The 16,717-nt window shown below is 50.3% G+C and overlaps 1 protein-coding gene and 1 non-coding gene across 3 annotated transcripts in view; one reads left to right on the top strand and one right to left on the bottom strand.

Moving 5' to 3' along the window:
• The window catches only part of LOC143833461 (LIM homeobox transcription factor 1-alpha-like), an 87,979-nt gene that overhangs the window by 66,279 nt on the left and 4,983 nt on the right, over positions 1-16,717 (bottom strand). For both annotated transcript variants that reach the window (XM_077329318.1, XM_077329320.1), the window contains exon 2: positions 10,491-10,577. In XM_077329318.1, coding sequence (XP_077185433.1) covers positions 10,491-10,548 — 58 coding nt within the window. In that variant the 5' untranslated portion in view covers positions 10,549-10,577. The remainder of the gene's footprint in view (positions 1-10,490; positions 10,578-16,717) is intronic.
• Positions 588-664, top strand: TRNAT-GGU (transfer RNA threonine (anticodon GGU)). Its single transcript has one exon. It is a non-coding gene; the product is annotated as a tRNA-Thr (tRNA).

The following is a 16,717-nucleotide window of genomic DNA, read 5'->3' as shown; positions in this document are numbered from 1 at the left end:
CATTCAGAGGCTGGCTTGCACAGATAAAGACTGATTTCATCATCAATGTGGGTTGCCAACTTTCAGTTGGGGTCTGGAGATCTTCCTGAATTACAACACATAGAAATCAGATCTCCTGGAGATAATGCCTGATTTGGAAAGTGGATTCTAAGGCATCACATTCTTCTTGAGATTCCATACCAGGTTTTGCCCCCAAATCTCCAGGAATTTCAAAATCTGAAGCTGGTGAACCTAGAAAACCAGGGTTAAATCATTGTTCATTCCTGACATTAAACCAGCATTAAACCCAGGGTCCCAATCCCGAGTTTAAGCCCAGAGATCCCCGATTTGGAGGCTCTCCCGTTCTTTTAGAGCTCTCAGAACCTATCCATCTGAAAGAAGCCTAGCTCCATGTCTCTGATATCTCTAGACTAGGTTCTCCATAATGAAACCAGATTTTGTAGCTCACACGGATTACAAACTTTGTGTGTGTTTTTGAGTGCAACAAGTACCATTGTCCATAATTTTGTACCACCTTGTTTCTCTAAGAAGAGTCCGTAGAACGATGCACGTGGTGATCATCACCCAGCTCAAGATCCTGATTCTTTGGAGAAGGGCTGTGGCTCAGTGGTAGAGCATCTGCTTGGTATGCAGAAGGTCCTAGGTTCAATCCCTGGCATCTCCAGTTAAAAAGCTCAAGTAGCGGGTAAGTTGGAGGACTTGGGAGAGCCTTGTCCAACCAGAGAAGACAATATTGACCGTGATGGGTTGACTCAGTCTAAGACAGCTGTATCATGCTCATCTCTTCCTCCCAGACTGGATAAGACCCATTCATGTTATCCATATATTACAATATCAATGTGTCTTTAGGATTTTCCCTCCTAATAAAGAAGTCTGGGTCCTTGTTCTAAAAACACAGCTCAGGGACACAAACACAGCTACACACGGCAACCAAGCAACACAACAGGAACTAGTATCCAGGAACCAGAGGCAGCTCTCCATTACAGTCTCTACGGATCCCTTGGAAACCTTCCCGCTTGTACAAAGCCGGTTACCAAAATGAATTCTCTCAACTGCATTTGGCGCAGCCTCAAACTGTAACGCCGGGAGGAGCCTCGGAGGCTATGTTTGCGCCTAGTTGATCCCCGAGCCTCGAGTTATTATTGGAAAGAAGACAAAATGTGATGCAGGCAAGTTAATCTCCCTGGAAGCCGCCCCTGGAAAGCCCGACACTGTAGACAAAGACGCCTCTCTACCGCCACCCCTCCCTTGGTCAATGTCGGAGTCGAGATTCATTAGATATTTCACATACCAAATGAAAACTCACTCAGACCCGTCAGAGCAGACCTCCTGCCTTTAGACCCCCATGTACAATTGGGGGGGTGAGGGGATAGAGTGGTGAGTGGGTGGGGTTTGGGGCAGGGAGGGACCTCAGGGGAGTCTAATGCTAAGGAGTCCCGCCTCCCAAGCAGCGCTTTCTCTCCAGGGGAACTGATCTCTGTAGTCTGGATGGGGTTGCCAGTTCTGGGTTGGGGAATCCCTGGAGACTTTGGGGGTGGAGCCAGGAGTGGGCGGGATTAGGGGCAGGGAGGGACCTCCGTGGAGTCTGTTGCTATGGAGTCCACCTTCCAATGCAGGAGCTTTCGTGAGCCACTTCTTCAGAAGACAGATAATAAAGAGGTAGAGAGATCCTGTTGTATCTGAAGAAGTTAGCAGGGACTCATAGAATCATAGAATTGGAAGGGGCCATACAGGCCATCTAGTCTAACCCCCTGCTCAATGCAGGATCAGCCCAAAGCATCCTAAAGCATCCTGGCTCACGACAGCTCCTCCCCTGCCACAAACCTTGTAAAGGGTCTCCTGGACTCCTGCTCTTTTCTACTGCTATAAACAGACTAACCTGGCTACCTATCGATCGATCTCCACGGAAGGCACCATGTTTAGTTGTACATAACAGAAATCCATCAGCTTTAGCTGATGAAGAAGTGAGCTGAGACTCCCTAAAGCTCCTCCCCCTGTGAGTCTTTAAGGGGCTCCTGGACTTGCTCTTATCTACTGCTACAGACAGATGAAAACGGTGACCCGTCTGGATCAGTTCATTCAAGTTATCAGTGGTGGCCCCTCACCTGGCAGGTGCCTCTTGAGGCTTACCTGGTGTCCACAATCCTCTCTTTTGAGAACCAGGCTAGAAGATTTCTTTTCCCCTCCCTTTTAACAGATCTTTTTCACTGTTTTTACAATCGCCTTCTAACACGAGGACTGTTAAGACGATCATTAAAGCTGCCGAATGTTTTATGCTTTCTCTCCCCCACCCTCCGTTTACAAGCTTTTATGCCTCAGGGGTTTATTGGCTGGTTTTTAATGGCTGTTAATTTTAAGGACGTTGTGCTTTTTTATGATTTTATCTTGTTTCCTTTTATGAGGGGCCTCAGGCGTGTCTCTGAAAAGGCAGCACGGAATATGTATGAAAATAAGTAAACAAGGAGTTGTGCTAGATCTGGCACAAGCCTGGTGCAGCGACGAATGCTTCGGACTTGGAAATCTTATTTTTTAATGAATTAGTACTTTATTTTTTTTTTTAAAGATGAACTCTCCAGACTAGCAAAAGCAATTCTTTGAATGTCATGTTTTCTTTGTGCAATAGCCTACACTTCTGCTGGTGGAAATAGACATGGGGTAAAGGCCAAAACTTATTTAAGGACACAGAATCACAGAATCATAGAGTTGGAAGGGGACACACAGGCCATCTAGTCCAACCCCCTGCTCAACGCAGGATCAGCCCTAATCATCCTAAAGCATCCAAGAAAAGTATGTATCTAAAGTTTGCTTGAAGACTGCCAGTGAGGGGGAGCCCACCACCTCCTTAGGCAGCCTATTCCACTGCTGAACTACTCTGACTGTGAAAATTTTTTTCCCTGATATCTAGCCTATATCATTGTACTTGTACATTGCACCCATTACTGTGCGTCCTTTCCTCTGCAGCCAACGGAAACAGCATCCTGCCCTCCTCCAAGTGACAACCTTTCAAATACTTAAAGAGGGCTATCATGTCCCCTCTCAACCTCCTTTTCTCCAGGCTGAACATTACCAAGTCCCTCAATCTATCTTCATAGGGCTTGGTCCCTTGGCCCCAGATCATCCTCGTTGCTCTCCTCTGTACCCTTTCAATTTTATCTATGTCCTTCTTGAAGTGAGGCTTCCAGAACTGCACACGATACTCCAGGCATGGTCTGACATAAAACCATAAGAAAAGCTCTGCTGGATCAGACCAGTGGTCCACCTGCTCCAGCCTCCTGTCTCACACAATGGCCAAAAAGCTCCCCTGGAGGGTCAACAACAGGACATGGAGGGTGAGATCTTCCCTTCATGTGAACACAAGTAGAGCCCTTGCTGAATCAGACTAGTGGTCCAACTAGTCCAGCATCCTGTCTCACACAATAGTCAACCAATTCCTCTGGAGGGCCAACAGCAGGGGAGTGAGGCTGAGGCCTTCATGAGAACATCAGAAGAGCCCTGCTGTATCAGGCCAATGCCCCATCTAGTCCAGCATCCTGCCACAAACAGTGGCCAACCAGTTCCTCCGGAAGGTCAACAACAGGGCAAAGAGGCCAAGGACTTCATGAGAACATCAGAAGAGCCTTGCTGGATCAGACCAATGGGCCATCTAGTCTAGCATCCCATCTCACACAGTGGCCTATTGAAGCCATAACAACAGGACACAGAGGCCTTCCCCGGATGTTGACTCCTGGCTCTGAGTTTATGAGGTTTCCTGCCTCTTAGAGCAAAGGTTCTCATCAGCCACCAAGGCAAGTAGCCCCTAATAGACTCATTCTCTGTGGATCTCTCTAATCCCCCTTTAAAGCTGTTTATTCCAGTGGCCATCACTACACCCTCTGGGAGCAAATCCCACACACCAATCACACTCTGTATAAAGTTGTATTTCCTTTTGTCCATCCTGAACCTCCTGCCAATGAGTCTAATTGTGGGACCTGGAGATCCCCCCGTTTTACAGCTCATCTCCGGGCAACAGAGATCAGTCCCCTCGGAAAACATGACTGCTTTGTAGGGTGGACCTCATAGCATTAGACTCCGTTGAGGTTTCTCCCAAATCCCGCCCACTCCCGGCTCCACCCCCAAAGTCTCCAGGTATTCCCCAACCCAGAGCTGGCAACCCAGCTTGAAACAGATGGGCAGCCAGTGCAGAAGTTTCCTTGAAGGGGTGATACGATCCCTGTAAGCAGCCCTTGACACTAGCCTAGCCACTGCATTTTGCCATGGAAGCATAGGCCAAGGACACAAATTACTGTGAAGAGAGCATCTCGGTGGATCTCGGTGGGCCAATCATGCTTTTCAGAGAATAGCCGCAGCTGGCAAGCCAAACCAGAGCTGATGAAAGGTGGCACGGACCAGAGAGCCTTCAAAATAAAGCGACGGATGGTAGCCAGTCGCTTCCTACCTGGGGCGGGCTCGAAATTACATTAGGAGTCGGCCAGTTGCCCAGGACCAGGTATGCAGCCGAGGCATTCTGTCCACAACCTGCAGTTCTTTCCCCAGCGACCAGCCACAGGAACGGGGCGACAGCTTGAGGCGTGAATTATTGGGTCACACCTCACAGGTTGTTGGGCAGCAGGCCTGATTGCCCAGGAACAACTTAATTTAATCTTCCTTTCTACAAAAAAAAAGCTATTTGGCCAACTTGAGGCAGGACCAAGGCCCCAGAGAGGCTCAATTCGTTTCACGCTCGCCTTTCCCAAAGTCCGCAAACAAGGCCGCCTTGGGCAGAGAGGGGGAAGGGATTCAACTTTCGGGCCACCGAAAGGGGTTGAACACCCATTCGTTCTGAAATAAGAGCTAAGAAGCCCCTCATTCTTGGACTGTCCTTCCACTCCGGCTGTCAGCAAGAGCAGTAAGAGTGGAGGAAAGGTCAACCGTTTGATTGACTACAAGTTTCGACAAAGGAAGGACACTTCCGAGCGCATGCAGAGCCTGGACGCTGAGCAGGGTTGCCCCTTGGTTGGACTTTGGATGGAGGGATGCCGGTCGCCATGTTTTAAAGCTCATCTCCAGGCTGCAGAGCTCAGTTCCATAGTATTATAGTCCACGGAGGTCCCTCCTGGCCCTGAATCCCGCCCACTCCCAGCTCCACCCCCAAAGTCTCCAGGGATTCCCCAACCCACAGTTGGCAACCCCACCCAGATTACAGAGATCAGTCCCCCTGGAGAAAAGGGCTGCTTGGGAGGGGGGACTCCATAGCCTTAGACTCCCCTGAGGCCCCTCCCTGTCCCAAATCCCGCCCCCTCCCAGCTCCACCCCCAAAGTCTCCAGTTATCCCCCAACCCAGAGCTGGCAACCCCATCCAGACTGGAGAGATCAGTTCCCCTGGAGAAAAGGGCTGCTTGGGAGGGGGGACTCCACAGCATTAGACTCCCCTGAGGCCCCTCCCTGCCCCAAATCCCGCCCACTCCCATCTCCACCCCCAAAGTCTCCAGGCATTCCCCAAGGCAGAACTGGCAAACCTAAACCAGGCCCACAGGTGAAATCGCATGACACAAACAGCCGTTTCCCAGGGCCATTTTAATTTCCCGGCTCCCCCCCCCCAAATCCTAATCAAAGGGCGACAATCACGGGAGGTGCCCGGGAGACATCCGAACCCACCTTTTCTCTTCCCAGGAGCTTCTGTTCTGCAATTGCCTCTCTACCGTTGACTGGCAGATTTTATTATTTTTTTTAAAGAAAGAAAACACAAAACCAGGGGCGGCAGAGCTGGCGTTCCTTGGGAGCAAGCCCTTTGGTTCTCATTACGCCTCTTTGCTTGTGCCTGCCTGTAATCCGACCGAAATTAAAAGTCATAAAGAAATGGAAATGATTTGGGCAAGGCGAAAACAACCCTCTCTCGTGCCACGTTATCCCAGTTTTATTTAACGGCAAAATGCCGTGGCTTGCTGCGCTAGTGGAAACTCTCCCGCATAATTGTCCCAGAGATACCATTCCAAAGGTCTCCGTACTCTCTTCTGAGCATTAGTTCCTTCCCCTTTGTTTACTCGGAAGTTACAGAGCGGGAGTTATTTCCCCTCCTGCTTCACCACGGCTTGCCTGGGAAAGCCAGGCCTGCCATTTAGGCCATAATCTTCTGCGCTTTTACCTGGGAGTAAGCCCCGCTGAGGACAGTGGGCCTTACTTCTGAGTAGAGCTGTGTACAGGCAGGCTGCGTAGAATTAGACAGCCTCCCCGCATGTTTTTGCTGAATCGGGTGCAAACGAGGACACGACTCCTAGACTTCGAAGAGCCAAACAGAATTATTAGTACTACTAGCAGTTGCATACAAGAATACAATGGGCGCTAGATGGGGGCGGGGTAGAAGAACTCTGCGGACAGCTCCCCCCTCCCCCAAGGACCTGAAACGGGTGCAGACAGCTGTTAGGGTGGGGTGTCCCCGGCTGAGGATGCGGCCGGGTGGCTCAGTCATCTAGGGGCGAGGCACCCTCCTGGGAAGCTCGAGCCTCAGAGAGAAGTGGAAGGAGGAGGGGGTGGTCAGGGGTGGGGGACGGAAGGCGATTGGATGGCCGCTGGACAGACAAACAAGCCGGTTGGAGGAGGAGGCACTCAGAGGCGGGACAACCACTCTGAGTGGGTGTTAAGCGCTGAGTGACACTTAAGCCATGAGACCAGCTCCTCCTCCAAGGCCTTACCAGTAGTATTAAGTGGAACAGATTAGTGTTTGTCATCATTCTTTTTCATCAAACTCAGGGTGGGGTTTAAGAAGAACAACTAGGTTTTTTTGTACCCTACTTTTTACTACCAAAAGGAATCCCAAAGCAGGCTTGCCTTCCCTTCCTCTCCCCACAGCAGATGCCCTGTGAGGCAGGGGAGGCTGAGAGAGCTCTGAGAGAACTGGGGATGGCCCGCAATCACCCAGCAGGCCTTGTGTGTCTCAACACAGCTGACAATCTCCTTCTTTTCCTCTTCTCACAACACATACCCTGAGAGGCAGGGGAGCTGAGAGAGCTCTGAAAGAACTGGGACTGGCCCAAGGTCACCCAGTTGGCTGTGTATGGAGGAGCGTGGAATCAAACTCAATTCTTTGGATTAGAGGCCGCTGCTCTTAAACATCACACCAAACTGATTTTATGCCAGATTTATGCCAGCAGAGAAGGCTCTCCCCACCTCCAGTTCTGTCATCCCAACAGCCTTGTGAGGTAGGCTATACCAAGAGGGAATGCTCAGCCCTATGGCAACTGGCGATAGGCTTCCCAGGCCCACGCAGCTGGCTCAATTGATTGGGATGTGAAAATCAAGGCATCATCAGCCGAGTCCCAGTGTGATGGCTTCACTCCCCCAACAGCAGGAAGTGACATCATTATGCCACTGGGGGATGCCTGGGATGCTCTGGCATTTGGGCTAAACTCTGTGGTTTGGGCCCCAATGCCAGAGCTTCACCAGCAAATGCATTGGCATCATTTCCAACACAGGAAATACAGGTGTACATAATTTCCAATACAGGAAACAATAGCAGCGCATCACCCACCCCACAGTAAGTCGTCCCCCAGTTCCCAGGGGATTTCTAGCAACTATGGTTGCCCCTTTGGGGCTGGGAATACCTAGAGGTTTGGGGGCTGGAGCCTGGGAAAGGTATAAGGCCCTAGAGCCCGGCTACCAAAGTAGGGAAGAAGAAGAAGAAGAAGAAGAAGAAGAAGAAGAAGAAGAAGAAGAAGAAGAAGAAGAAGAAGAAGAAGAAGAAGAAGAAGAGAGTTGGTTCTTACATGCTGCTTTTCTCTACCCGAAGGTGGCTCAAAGGGCTTACGTTCGCCTTCCCTTTCCTCTCCCCACAACAGACACCCTGTGAGGGAGGTGAGGCTGAGAGAGCCCTGAGATTACTGAAGAAGAAGAAGAGTTGGTTCTTATATATAAAAATATAAAAATGGATATATAAAATCTCCCTTCTCTTTTCTCTTCCTGAGAAGGATGTGACTTTCAGGCGAATTAAGTTCTGTACTTTTTGATTTCTTAAAAACCTGAGATCTTTAAAAAATCTAATTTTTATGCTTTAAATTATCTGTTTAAAGAAAAGTAAGAAGAGTTGATTCTTATATGCTGCTTTTCTCTACCCAAAGGAATCTCAAAGCGGCTTACGTTTGCCTTCCCTTTCCTCTCCCCACAACAGACACCCTGTGAGGGAGGTGAGGTTGAGAGAGCCCTGAGATTACTGAAGAAGAAGAAGAGTTGGTTCTTATATGCCACTTTTCTCTACCTGAAGGAATCTCAAAGTGGCTTACAGTCGCCTTCCCTTTCCTCTCCCCACAATAGACACCCTGTGAGGGAGGTGAGGCTGAGAGAGCCCTGAGATTACTGAAGAAGAAGAAGAGTTGGTTCTTATATGCTGCTTTTCTCTACCTGAAGGAGGCTCAAAGCAGCTTACAGTAGCCTTCCCTTTCCTCTCCCCACAACAGATACCCTGTGAGGTGGGTGAGGCTGAGAAAGCCCTGATATTACTGCTTGGTCAGAACAGCTTTCTTAGTGCTGTAGCCAGCCCAAGGTCACCCAGCTGGTTGCATGTGGGGGGGGGGGCAAGGAATCAAACCTGGCTCTCCAGATTAGAAGTCCGCACTCCTAACTACACCAAACTGGATGCCGGCCTCCAGATGGGACCTGAGGATCCCTCAGAATTACAGCTCATCTCTGGCCACATGGAGAAAGGGGGGCTTCAGCTTTCCTCTTCGCAGTTTCCTGGCCTCAGGCAGCCCTGGGAAGTCACTCTTTGCCCTGCAGGGAAACTCTTTACTCTGGGAAAATTCACACATTCTCCTCAGTTTCCCCAAAGCTGCCAAACTACAGTCCCTCAGGGGTGAGAAAATGGCACAGGAGGTGACAGTTTATGAACCCTAGGGATGCCATCCTCCAGGTGGCACCTGGAGATCTTCCAGAATTACAACTGTTTGCCAGGCAGTGGGGAAAAACAGATGCTTTTGAGGGAGGAACTTGATAGCCTTACACCTCCCCTGAGATTCCCACTTGGCAAGTCCCCAAGCTGCAGTCTCAAATCTCCTGGAATTTCCCACCCTGGAGTCGGAAGCTTTGCGCTACGGCTCTCAATCCAGCTCCCACGAACCTGAGAATTCAGCCAAACTCCCAGCATGCATCTGGCTTGATGGAACCCAGGAGCGACCTGGGAACAGTGAGGCCCATAGTATTGGTAGAAAAGTGCAAAAGTCCTCCAGCAACTTAATGACTAACAAAATCTGTGTCATGGGATGAGATTTTGGGAGTCACTGCTGAACGTGCCTCATGAATGCTCCTCCACTGTCACACGCTGGGCCGTGACTCTTTTCTACAGCTACGCTATCTGTCTTGATCTATCCCCGTAGTCCTGGGAATATGAACCTGGATCTTCCAGGCCTTCTTTTAAAGAGAAACCCCTGACACATTCTTCAGGCTTCGAGGAACCCCAGAAGTGGCACGATCATGCAGAATAGAGTTGGGAAGCAGAGCTGTGGACACGCCCACCCAAGGCCCCTCCCCTTCCCACCCCCTCCAGGCCCATCATTGGCCATTTGGGGAGGGGCAGGTTGACATGACCATACATGATCACATCACCTGATAAATGTTTAACCAATGTATATGTATATGTGTATATATGTATATATTAACTCCCACCTTCCAGGGGCATCAAGAAACCCCAGTTGAGAAAGCCTGTTTTAAGGGCAGCACCACTCTGGCCCTTATTTCAGGAAATGCATCTTATAATCAACAGGTAAGAAAGGCTTCTGAAACATAACAGTTAAAGCTACAGGAGTCTTTTGCCCATTGCAACTGATTGTGCACCCAGAGACAATAATAAACTAGCCCACCCCCTTCTATAAACCACCAGGAATAGGGAGAGTAGCAGGAGATAGTCCTCTGAATTCTGCATGTTTGATTCCACTGTGCAAGCAACCCCAATAACATCAAGAGTTGCGCAAAAGGGAAATGTTTTAGGAGTTGCAGCTTTTCCACTGCAGTTCTTGGGTGGTATTCCAGTAAGGATGCCAGCCTCCAGGTGGGACCTGGGGATCTCCCAGAATTACTGGTCAGTTCCCCTAGAGAAAATGGTTGCTTTGGAAGGTGGGCTCCACAGCATTATACTCCACTGAGGCCTCTCCCCACCTAAAAGCCGACCCACTCCCAGCTCCACCCCTGAAGTCTCCAGAGCTGGCAACCCCATCCGGACTACGGAGATCAGTTCCCCTGGGGAAAAGGGCTGCTTGGGAGGGGGGACTCCACAGCATTAGACTCCTCCCTGCCCCAAACCCCGCCCACTCATGGCTCCTCCCCCAAAGTCTCCAGGGATTTCCCAGCCCAGAGCTGGCAACCCCATCCAGACTAAGTTTCCTCCCCTCACCAACCCCCTTTCCTTAGGCTCCGCCCCCAAAAGCTCCAGGCATTTCCAGACTGGAGTGAGCAAAACTGCCCAAAGCATTATGGGGCATTTCCCTTGCACAGCCTTTTCCAGTTCCTTTCCACATTTGGGAACTCACCATAGCCCAGGACTGGAGTGGCCTGCTGCAGGCAAGACGGCGCCTCCTCGGTCTTCATCCTCCAGGCCTGGTAGCAGAGGGCGGGACCTGCCACAGAGAAGGAATGTCAGTCATGAGGGAGTCAAGGACAGGAAGGTGGACAGACATCGCCAGAGACATACAGAGATATACATACATGGAGATTTAATGCCAAATTAGCATTCTTCACGGGCACAAATACCCAAACAGAGAAATTGCAATGTATTAGGAAACTTTCTGTTTGGCTTAGAAATAGAACTAACATCCCCTTTTTAAACTTGACCCTTCTTCTGTACCTTTCCAGGCTAGATGATAAAGAAGTATATGTAAATACATGCATAGAATCCGAGAGTTGGAAGGGGCCAGACAGGCCATCTAGTCCCACCCCCTGCTCAATGCAGGATCAGCCCAAAGCATCCAGGAGAAGTATCTGTCCAGCTGCTGCTTAGAATCATAGAACCATAGAGTTGGAAGGGGCCAGATAGGCCATCTAGTCCCACCCCCTGCTCAATGCAGGATCAACCTAAAGCATCCAGGATAAGGATCTGTCCAGCAGCTGTTTGAAATTATACAACCATAGAGTGGGAAGGGGCCAGACAGGCCATCCAGTCCCACCCCCTGCTCAATGCAGGATCAACCTAAAGCATCCAGGAGAAGTCTCTGTCCAGCCACTGCTTAGAATCATAGAATCATAGAGTTGGAAGGGGCCAGACAGGCCTTCTAGTCCCACCCTCTGCTCAATGCAGGATCAGCCCAAAGCATCATAGAATCCTAGAGTTGGAATCGGCCAGACAGGGCATCTAGCGTGCAGTTGAATGGAAAACTATGTGGTGTGGATAAGACATGCGCACCCAGATGCACATTTTGATGTGCGGCGGGTTGAGGTCTCGAACACACCCAGAAACCAGGGCACAGCAAAAGAAGAGTGAGAATCTATCAGCACCTTGGTCGTGTGGCAGAGAGGGAGAACTTTCATGAAGTGTCTAAAGAAGTGAGCTGGGACTCCCGAAACCTCCTCCCCTGCCACAAATTTTGATCGCCTTTAAGGTGCTCCTGGGCTTTTGCTCTTCCCTGCTGCTGCAGAAAGACTAACATGGCAACCCATCTGGATCTGCCTCTATGCAGGGCCCAGGAGCAGAGGCATCGGCTGTCTGAAGCAGAGAGCTCTGTGGCGAGGAAGGAAACCGCTGCTTCCCCTGAACATGGAGCACAGAAAAGGAAGGGAAGGAGTGTCTGGAAGTGTCTTCAGAATATCAGCCACAGGTTGTGTATGTGTGTGTGGGGGGGGGGGAGCTGCAGATGGGGAAAGGCTACTCGGACAAAGAGAGGGATTTCCCTTCCAAGCCCGACAGGAGTTGGGCCTTGCCTGATGGAAGCGCTGCTGGGTAACCAAGATGTTGCTTCTCCCGCTGTGAAAAGGGAGCAGATGCTTTATACAGGGGCAGGGATAGAATGGGGGGAAATGGAACAGGCGAAAACAGAAGCCAGCTAGTGGGGCTGTGGACCTTGGGTAGTGAAGCGAGATCAGGGATTCCCAACCGGGGTTCCTGGGTTCCACCAGGATTCCCAAGGGGTTTAACGGCATTTACCAGACATTCAGTGGCCACTGACATCACAAGACATCCCTGGAGGCACTTCCCCTATTGCTCTACAGGCCCCATCTCTTTCTCCACAATGGACAAGGTACAGGATCGATTGATTGGTTGACTCCTGAATATTACTTGGGGGCTTATTACTCTGAAGGGGCATGTCACCATTTGCGGGGTTCCTCGAAGCCTGAGAAATATTTCCAGGGTCTCCCCAGGGTCAAATTGCTGGAAAAGGCTGGGTTAGAGGCATGAAAGGGGACTTCTGTGCTAAGCTCAAGGCAAGGGCCTTGTGGAAAATGTGACCCCGGAATTCCGTGTCTGTCCCAGTGTTTCTCCTATATTTAGCAATGTTTCCTCCTCCACAGGCCACGCTCCGGTTTGCTTTGGGGACTATCCTTTCTGAGCCTGAGAGACACGGCTTCTTTCAGAGTCATGGCTTACAATCACCATGGCTTCCATCTTCAAAGTCCATACCCAAGGGGAGCACTGACTAGACCAGGGGTAGTCAACCTGTGGTCCTCCAGATGTTCATGGACTACAAACGCTGGCAGGGGCTCCTGGGAATTGTAGTCCATGGATATCTGGAGGACCACAGGTTGACTACCCCTGGACTAGACCATGAGGAGGTCAACTGACAGAGAACCACCAGGAAGGTTTGCTCAGTTTCCAAAAGAATTACACCTCTATTTACGTGGCGCCCCAGTTCCAGAACCCAATTTCTAGATGAGATCCTAGCGACTTTCCGCTTCCCCCCCCCTCAGATCCTGACAAACTCTCATTCCCGTAATCTGACAGTGATTCCTCCATAACTAACAGAGCAGATCTCTTGGCTCTGGCAGCCAGGAAGCTCTGAGTCAAGCAAGCAGAAGTTTCAGAAACAAATATACAGCAGTTACATTGGCTTCCGGTTTTACATGGTTTTGTTGTGAGAATTTATTTCTCTGGGATCTTTGCTCTCACCTGAATGGCGCATTTCACAGGGCGCATTTTGTATTGACTTCCTACCGCTGATGTTTTATATTGTTACGGCCTATGGCCACACACAATAAATGCAGCTCGCTCCTCACGCCTCAACTGACCGGGGGTAGGAGCAACCCGTTCAGCTCAGCCTGCAAGGCCAGGCAACATCACACGGCATTCAATCACAAATCCAAGTGCCTGACCGATAGCCCCAGAACAGAAGAAGAAGAAGAAGAAGAGTTGGTTCTTATATGCTGCTTTTCTCTCCCCAAAGGAGTCTCAAAGCGGCTTCCATTCACCTTCCCTTTCCTCCCTCCACAACAGACACCCTGTGAGGGAGGTGAGGCTGAGAGAGCCCTGATATCACTGAAGAAGAAGAAGAGTTGGTTCTTATATGCAGCTTTTCTCTACCAGAAAGAGTCTCAAAGTGGCTTCCAATCGCCTTCCCTTTCCTCTCCCCACAACAGACACCCTGTGAGGGAGGGGAGGCTGAGAGAGCCCTGATATTACTGAAGAAGAAGAATTGGTTCTTATATGCCGTTTTTCTCTACCCGAAGGAGTCTCAAAGCGGCTTACATTCACCTTCCCTTTCCTCTCCCCACAACAGACACCCTGTGAGGTGGGTGAGGCTGAGGGAGCCCTGATATTCCTGCTCGGCCAGAACAGCTTTATCTGTACTGTGTTGAGCCCAAGCTGGCTGCACGTGGGGGAGCGGGGAATCAAACCGGGCTTGCCAGATTACAAGTCCACACTCCTAACCACTACACCAAGCTGGCAGGCGAACGGGGAAACAGAACCACTCATTAGGCCAGGGGGACATGTATTTGTTATGTATTCATCGCACGGCCTGTGTGTTATGGAGCCAGGAGATCCAGAGAATGTCTGCCTGCCTGCCAGGCAAGAGATGTTCGGAGGTGGTTTTCCATTGCCTCCCCCCCCCCTCCACGTCATGACCCTGGTCTTCCTTGCAGGTCCCCCTTCCAAGTGCTAGCCAGGGCCCACCATGCTTAGCTCCCGAGATCTGGCAGGGTCGGGCCAGCCTGGGCCATCCAGGCTGGGTAAAGAAATAAAGTAAAATAAATAAAGGGCCTCCCCATTCAAGTCATTCCACAAAACCAGCGGGTCGCTGATCCAGCTTGTCTTTGGGCACAAACCAGCTCCAGAGCGTCAACGTGGGGCTGGAACCCAGCAGACCGATTAACCATCTTCCAGCTTGGTTTTTGGGGCACAGAGCATCCATTTGGATGTGGCTGCCCGAGACTGGGGGGGGGGGCATCTCCAGAGATCAGGAATCCCAGCAGCCTCCAGGAATGTGAAAACTCGCATGGCAAAATCCATTTGCTGCAAAGGATGCCGTCCGCGTAATGAAGGCAGGTTCTTTAGTGTGTGGGGATTTCCTGGGGAGAATTCCTAGGCTGGTTTTCTCCAGACCAGCAGGGCGGTAGTCCTTTGGGCCGCTGCCCAGAGGCAGGGATGGAAATCCCCTTCCCCGCAAAGTCCTGTATTCATCGGTTGGGGTCCAAGCAGCAGGGGGGGGGGGGACACAGCGTTTTCATTCCCTGGTGGGGAGGGAGGGATGGGGACGGCCAAAAGGAAGCAAGAACCTGGTAACGGAGGAGAAGAGGAGTCAGAAAAGCCAGCAGGGCCAAAATTTGGCAGGAAGGGTGGGGGTGGTGTGGTTGTGGTAGGCCAACCACAATAACGGAGGACTCCTTGATTTTCTCCACTGCCAGACCTTTAGGCTCACCTGTCCTGCTCCAGGTTCATTCTTTTCATTTGGGAAGATGATAAAGAAGAAGAGTTGGTTCTTATATGCCGCTTTTCTCTCCTCGAAGGAGTCTCAGAGCGGCTTACAACCTCCTTCCCTTTCCTCTCCCCACAACAGACCCCTTGTGAGGCAAGTGGGGCTGAGAGAGCTCTATCAGAACTGCAGTGTGAGAACAGCTCTAACAGGACTTTGAAGCTGGCTGCACAGGGAAAGCTGGGGAATTGAACCCGGCTCTCCGGATTAGAAGCCGCGGCTCTTAACCCGGGGCCCATTCTGCACACACTGGATAATGCACTTTCAGTGCGCTTTAGAAGTAGATTTTCCTACCCTGCATAGGAAAATCCAGCTGCAAAAGCACATTGAAAAGTGCATTGTCCTACATGAGAAGAATGAGCCCAGGACACCAAGCTGGAGAAGAAGAAGGGGAGAGGGAGAGAGAGAGAGAGAGAGAGAGATTCAAATGGGTAGCCGTGTTGGTCTGAAGTCGCACAATAAAATCAGAGTCCAGTGGCACCTTTAAGACCAACTAAGATGTATTCAGGGCGTGAGCTTTCGAGTGCAAACACTCTTCCTCACACTAAGAGAGATTGAGAGATTTTACACAGCTTTCAAAGTAGAGTTTCTTGTTTGACACATTGAAAGGGCATCACACAACCTGCGCGGAATTGCTCGACCGGCCGAGGTCCCTCCCGGGGCTTCAGGAATCCGGGCTCAAGGGCACGTCGAGAGAAGCCAACGCGGTGAACGCAGCGCGGATCAAAGACGGCGAGCGGAGACGCGCCACGCTCCAAGGTGCCGCCGCGGAGGAGGCGCTGCGGTGCGCTGCGCTCGAACGCCCGACGGAGGCTCTGCCACCGGCTTGGCTCTTTGCACCGCCCTCCGGCGAAGAGGGGCTTGATCCAGGGAAGCCGTCGAGGAGACAGCATTCCCTCCCCCCCCCTCCCAAAAAAAGAGACCCTGGTCGACTCCCCCCGCCGGAACAGTCAGAAACGACGGCTTAATCGTCATAGCGTTTATTTCCCTTAAGGTCTGGCATTTCTCGTGCTTCGGGAGGATCGTGTTTCGCGATCCGCACGAGAACGCCGACGCAGATTTCTCAGTGAAAAACAACCGACGCCGCGGTTGCCGAGGGGGAACGGGAAGGTTGCGCTTGGATCGCTCCCCGGGGCTGTCTTTGGATCGCTTTGCCTCTTGGATACGGGCATCCTGCTTCGTTTCTCTGGTCGCTGTAAAGGGCGCGCTCTCTCTCTCTCAATGCGAGGTGGCATTCAAGCAATTAATAATATTAATAATATTAATAATAATTTTATAATAATAATTTTAATAATAAAAATTGCAAACTTAAATGGACTCCGGGGAATGGTAGAGGACAGGAAGGCCTGGAGGATCATTGTCCATGGGGTCGCGATTGTTCGGACACGACTTCGCACATAACAACAACAAATTAATAATATTATTATTAATAATAAATTTAGCCGGCTCAGGGCTCATCATATTGACAACATCAACCATAATAATTCAAGTTCATTGAGTGAATTTAAAATCTAAAAGGGGCATCTTTGCCATTGAACGCAGCCTCCGTGCTCAAAACCAACTAGCAGCGTCACCAGCCTAATAATCAGAACAGGATATGGAATCCTAGCGATCCTAATCATAGGGGACATTCTGGTAATAGTGATACTATTACTAATACTACTATAGTAATTACTACTATAGTAAATACGACTATAATAATATTACTAATACTAGTAGTAATACTACTACTAAAAATAATTCTCGCTTACCCATTTTTTTTAAAAAGGGGTTTTCTTTCATTCTAAATGACAGCCCTGCTTCAATCCAAGTCTGGTTAGTTTTTTAATATATATACCGAGTTGTTTTTGTTCAGGGTA

This window comes from Paroedura picta, chromosome 3 (genome assembly GCF_049243985.1).
Source record: "Paroedura picta isolate Pp20150507F chromosome 3, Ppicta_v3.0, whole genome shotgun sequence".
NCBI lineage: Eukaryota > Metazoa > Chordata > Lepidosauria > Squamata > Gekkonidae > Paroedura > Paroedura picta.
Note: the sequence above shows the minus strand (reverse complement) of the source record. Positions and strands in the feature narration are given on the sequence as shown.